This window comes from Limulus polyphemus, unplaced genomic scaffold (assembly GCF_000517525.1).
Source record: "Limulus polyphemus unplaced genomic scaffold, Limulus_polyphemus-2.1.2 Scaffold3304, whole genome shotgun sequence".
NCBI classification, from domain to species: Eukaryota; Metazoa; Arthropoda; class Merostomata; order Xiphosura; family Limulidae; genus Limulus; species Limulus polyphemus.
This window is the reverse complement of record NW_013668914.1, coordinates 37,899-44,213: the sequence shown is the minus strand read 5'-3', so window position 1 is coordinate 44,213 and position 6,315 is coordinate 37,899. Positions and strand designations below refer to the sequence as shown.

Genomic DNA, 6,315 nt, shown 5'->3' with positions numbered 1-6,315 from the left:
AAAAGTTGTATCAAGAAAGAATAAACTAGTTCTAATTAAGAAAGGACTTGTATCGCTGATGTTCGTCAGAAAGAATTTATACCGGAAATTAAGAAACCAGCAGATACACAACAATATAAACACTAAAAATAAAATAGTACTCGGTAGTCATGAATTTAGAACTAGAACTAGAAGATCGAAAACGGTAGAATTTAGAAACAAAGATTTTTTTTATAATTACAAGTACAACTAAACGGTAAACCTGTAACGAATAGTATAAACATCTTAGTTGGCAAATTGTAGAATATTTTTAATATTTAGTTTGTTTTAGAAATAGACTGATTAATGTATATTATTTCGATTTTTTGGAACGATTACACGTTAGGTTTGTAACTTTACTAGGAAAAAAGCTAATTGAGGTGCAGGTAAAGTTAGACTTGGGACGAATTAGTTTGTTAAAACTTATTTTTAATTTAAGGTATGTTAAACAGACGTACGATAGTATTATATATATATATATATATATATACACACACACACTAGTATTACTGTAAGTAATAAACTTAAATACGATATAATAATATATTGTAATAGTAAATTATATTTAGTTTTGCTCCATTCTAACTCTAATAGTTTTTAAAATATATACTTTTCAGGTTAATACAGTTAAGAATATTGTAGGTGTTGAGAGCACAGACACATCACTTGTGGGGTGTGCTAGGTGCAAGTGGTGGGTTTTGTTTGAAAGTAGTAGATCAACATACAGTTTTAGAGAGTGTAGTAGTGAAGATGTGTAATTTAGTTACACATTGAAAAATTAGTTAGAGGCTGTCTTAATTAGTTTCCCAAGTTGAGAAAGAGAAGTGTAAACTGTAAGAAATGGTAATAAAGCTTAGTTAGGAAGTTGAAATGTTAAGTGGAAGGATTGCACTAAGCAGGTATTTCAAGAACATAGAAAGGGTAATGGGCTAGAAGTTTTGACAATAATGCATTTAGGTCTTGGGAGTGTTTCATTGAGCAACGTGTTTCAACTATTAGCTAGTGAAGAAAGGTAGCCGGAACAGAGAAGGAAAGTGGACAGGATGGGATGATAGAGCTAAGTTTAAAGAGATCATTGTTGTAGGTAATAAAGGCTTCTCAACGATGTCATAAGTGTTTTAGTGAATACGACATGGTGCCATCTTGGATTACAAGTGATCTTCTAATGTGGTGGACAGAACAAAACAAATCTTTAAGAACTCTAGCAGACAATCATACTTTGACATATTAGATGGTGAATCAAAGGCCAGATTCTCAACAAAATACTAATTTGATAAAAATTGCCTTGTTCACCATTCATAAGACCAAATGGAGTCATGATGTAAAGTTATTACCTGGTGTAAAAACCACAGGCATCGTAGTATATCTGACATATAGTACAAGCTTCTACATGCTAGAAGATCTGAGAGCGTAAAAAAGTACAGTCCTAAACTTATCTGGTTACTAGTTGGGTTTGAGATGTTTCAACTATGGTAATTAATGACCATATTGTAGTGAATTCAAAGTATCGAACTTCATAATTCACATTCATTTAAATAGAAAAAGAGGGTAAAATTAAAGCAAATAAAACTTATTCTTGAAAAGTACAATGATACTATTATTAAATTATGGGTTGTATTGTGAAACCACAAATTTCAACATAGGCCTAATATTTCTTATAAAGAAATCTGAAGGGTCTTTTTATATGCTTTTGATTTTGAACCTGCTATGGATAATTAAGCAGAGTATGGAAGAAAAACAAGTTAAAGAGATGTCAAAAATTTTAGGCTAGTTGGTTTCTAAAGCTTTACCAACTTTTAGCATTTAAACCATAATTTCTAAAGATGTAAATATTGTTTCCATGTAAAATAATGGCAGTAGATTATTATTATTATAACTGAAAAAAAACTTGACAGTTGTTTACGTTTAAACCAATTTTTAAACTTACCAATAATTAAATGTATATGGAACAGACACCAATATAGGTGGTAGCCGAGGTGTACGCATTTGTCTCATTGATCTTATGATAACTGTCTGGTTTTATCTCCTTGAGTCTCAACCATTTTAGGCAAGTGGAAAAAATTATTTTATCCTTGTCACATCTGTTTGAATAATTTACCACTACACAAAAAGTAGGCATTATGTAATTGGTGTTATATCAGTATATGGTTCTTAATGTTAGTTTATCCACAGCTTGGAAGTGTTGCCTGTTGTCTTAGATGGTGGACAGAAATTTTGTGATGTTAATTGTTAGAATCTTTACTGTTTTTGATTGACATCAGTGACATAGATAAAGGAAAGGGCAACAAGTTGCTTGAATTTGCTGAAAACATAAGGTTTTTGTTTTTTCTGGATGTAAGGAGAATACTGCTTCACTATAAAAGGATTTAGATCATTCATTTACTGAATATTTGGCAGACTGGTTTTAATTATAACAATTGCAAAATAATGAATTTAGGGTAATTTGAATAACGAGTATAATTTTGATGGGAATCTTATTATAATGTAGTTTGTGATGTATACATCCAAACCTTGGATCTCAGAAACTACCACACAAATCATTACCAATTATAACTGGGTAATGTTTTTATAATTAGGCAGTAGTTTTATAGCTGAGTAATAAATAAAAGAATTGCAATTTCCACACATATGATATGTTTCAGATTTAACCAATAAAGTTTACAAAAAAGGAGTAAGTTTCAAATATAAAACAATCAAAAAGTTAAAAAAATTATTTGTTTTTCTTTAGTGAAAATCTCATGAGTGTTGCAACACAAAAGCAAAGCACTTTCATTGATAACTGCATTTACAAAGAAATACTTCAATAAAATCTACTATGTGATGTAATATTATGATGATAGCACATTTTTTTTTAAACTAAAATTTCAATAAAATCCTTTTTCTCATGGATGGTGAACATTATTGAATGTCAAATATGGGTACATTGCTGTTGAACTGTCGGACAATTCCAGAAATGGCTGCAGACCCAATAGCCTTCTGCAGGAATTAGCAGTTATACCTGCCCGTAGGGTGAGTATTTCTGCTGGTAATGTTAACAATGTTATGGAAGAAGAAGAGGGTTTTGGATGATTATTTTTGTATGTCACCCAAGCAGTGTGCTGTTGCTAATGGCTGGACAAATAGAAATTTGAATTGTATTTACAGAAATATTGAATGCAAGTCTAAAGAGGTTATTTCTTTGTATAGGTCCATGGTAAGGCCTCCTTTTGAGTTTTGTTTCAGTCTTGGGCTCCTTACCTTAAGAGGGACATAGAATTGTTGGAAAGTGTCAGAGCAGGGCTACTAGTATGATAATTGGGATGGAAAGGTAGTCATATGAGGGCAGGTTATGATCTCTGAAATTGTTTTCTCATAAAAAAGAATAGTTAGGAGAAATTTGATTAGGATGATAAAGATTATTAAAGGAATTGATAGTAGTGATGTATCATCTTTTTTTCAAGCTTAATAGTGATGACAAGGAGACAATTTTGCATTCTGGCATGGTAGGAGTCATCTTTAATATAGTTTTACTTTTCTGTTGTGGTGGTTGGTATTTGGAGTGGTTTGCCCTCAGATGTGGTGAATACAGTAAATCTAAGAGTGTTTAATGGAAGACTTAATAAATAATAAAATAATCAGGGCTGGATTTCAGACTTTTTTAAAAATAGATAGGACAGTTTATATGTATAATAGAGCCATTGTTATCTCTTAAATCATTTAAAATGTTATCAAATATACTGATGCTGTGGTCAGAGGTAAAAATTACATACGATCTGTAATTTTTTCTTTTAATTCAACAATTTTCATGTAAGTAGATTTAAGTATATTAATTTATTGTGGCATGATAAAGTTAACTTTTTAACTCAATCCATATAATCAATTACATACGAGCATTGATTTGTGCCATGTAAAATAATCAGTGAATTGAAATTACAATTAAATTGATTAATGTAATAGAAAATAATCAACTAATCAAAATTATTGTTTGTGATAATAACTGTTTTTCATTAATGAAAGGTTGTTCAACTTAATCAGTTAGTATTTCCAACCATTACTATTTTCTGTGAGAATTATTGAGCAGTTGAATGTAGTTGATTAATAAGCTCAATTGTTAATTGATTAGCAAATTCCAATAATTGCCTAGTTATACTTTGAAGGCAGACACTCATGATTCCACCAGGAATGCAAGCCTCTAAAGTTTCTTATGGCACAAGCTCTAAAGATTAGGATTTTTCTGGGTGTGTCTTTGCAATCAGTGTCAATCTTAAGAAAATAAATAAAACCTCTATTCATTCCTTGAATGCATACTGTTTTAAAACTAGACTTCTTTCTATTGTAATCCAAGTTCTGCTACTTGTAGTAAGAATCCAGTGCTACAATGTAGTTACATCAGAACCACAATAAATTTATTTCATACAGTTTCATTTGAGTTTGTAATGGTGCTGTTTGTGATTTGCTGCCATTCTTCTAGTTTATTAGTTAATGATGAGGGGTAACTATGTACACATATCATTTAGCTTTGTGTGAAGTTCAAACCAAGACTCCTCATTCAACTTTGAGTTCATTTTCAAAATTCTTATTTAAAACAAAGTTAATTTTCATGCCAAAAGTAATGGTTAATGTAGTAAGTCAGGGATTTTTTGTATTGTAGTTTTACTAGTAATACAAGTTAATTTTCATGCCAAAGGTAAGGGTTAATGTAGTAAGTCAGGGATTTTTTGTATTGTAGTTTTACTAGTAATATAAGTTAATTTTCATGCCAAAAGTAAGGGTTAATGTAGTAAGTCAGGGATTTTTTGTATTGTAGTTTTACTAGTAATATAAGTTAATTTTCATGCCAAAAGTAAGGGTTAATGTAGTAAGTCAGGGATTTTTTGTATTGTAATTTTACTAGTAATATAAGTAATGATGTTAGTATTTTTTGTGATGAATATCAAATTTACCAAAAAATTATATCAAAGAGTGTGTTAGGTTTTAAGTTTTTTAAAATGTTGAATTTCTTGTTTTTTATGTCTTTTAATTTATTCTTTAGGTCTTAAAATAAATGTATTCTCACTACACCACTTGGTTGTAATTAATACCCTATATTAACATAATACACTTTGACTGCAACAGTGTAACTCATTCAATACTGATAGTAATTGCTTAGTTTTGAAAAGTTCCTAATTATCATTGGTTAAAAGTTATAAATGTCACTTTAATAAGAAAATGTTATGATCTTTATTTACAACTACCCCTTTTTTTCCACAATATGTTGTCAGAGTTCATGGTGTAACTTGATAATTAACTTTGCTGGGAAACTTTCCTGTAAATACCAATCATTTCTATTGTTGTTACATAAGAATATGAAATTATCTTTATTATATGCTACAAGTTTCAAAATGAGTTATAAAATGTAAAAGTAATAAACTTGTAATAGCTTTAATTTACAGAAATCTGAAGGCTAATAACTTGCATGCTCATGAAAAATAAAGAAAATTGCTAAGTTTACTGTATTTAGGTGATACAAGTTCTAATTCACTTGTTTCTTCATAGTTGGACTGCAAGTTTGAAATAAGGATGGAGAGCACACTTAAATAACAATGGAAGTATTGAAGGATGAAAATATAACTCTCTGACGAAGAATAGAATGGAAGTCAAGTTGCTGAGAAATGGAAGCTAAAGAATTATCACTTTGTAGTAAGTTTAGAATTTTAAGTTGCTGTTTTCTTTGTATAATATTTTTTCCCTCATCACCATTTTCAATATTTAATTTTTTCATCTTATTCTGATTCTTAACTGTAACACTGGTAAGCACTCCCTGGTTAGATATTTATTAGTCATTGGATCTAAGAAAATAGATACACATCAGCACATTAATCAGAATTGAATTATTATTTTGTCCATATATATAACAAGTGTAAGTAGGTCCAGCAGTTAGTTAAAACACAACATAGCTGAGGGAAAACATGAATAATTATAGCTTAATTTCCTGTGGTGAAATACACTTGAGCAGGTGAGGATTGTCTTTAGTATATTTCTTTCTGAAGAGAAACATACTGTTTTTCTATTATTTCTTCTTCTTCCAAACACTTCTCAGTTGACTGTCATTCCTTCATTTCTTAGTGTACTGATTGGAACTTGGTATGGTTATATCTTGGTCAAATACACGTTTTTCATTTAGTCCTTTTTAAGAATTTTATGGGGCCAAATGTCAAACAACCCAAAAATGTATATTTTGGGCTCCTGTGTGATTATATTTACTGCAGTCATCAAGGAGATTATTGGCACAAATATAAACATATTGCCTGTTACTTTGAAGTAGCAGTACTGAAACAA

At 30.1% G+C, this 6,315-nt stretch overlaps 1 protein-coding gene across 6 annotated transcripts in view; it reads left to right on the top strand.

Moving 5' to 3' along the window:
• Window positions 1-293: 293 nt before the first annotated feature.
• Window positions 294-6,315, top strand: part of LOC111088198 (zinc finger protein 227-like) — a 17,892-nt gene continuing 11,870 nt past the window's right edge. For 3 of the 6 annotated variants that reach the window (XM_022397524.1, XM_022397518.1, XM_022397525.1), the window contains exons 1-2: window positions 702-1,102; window positions 5,533-5,676. In XM_022397524.1, the coding sequence (XP_022253232.1) occupies window positions 5,649-5,676 (28 nt within the window). In that variant the 5' untranslated portion in view covers window positions 702-1,102; window positions 5,533-5,648. Of the gene's footprint in view, window positions 458-701; window positions 1,491-2,881; window positions 3,028-5,532; window positions 5,677-6,315 lie in introns of those variants that run through there. The other 3 variants (XM_022397523.1, XM_022397521.1, XM_022397522.1) reach the window with 3 other exon arrangements.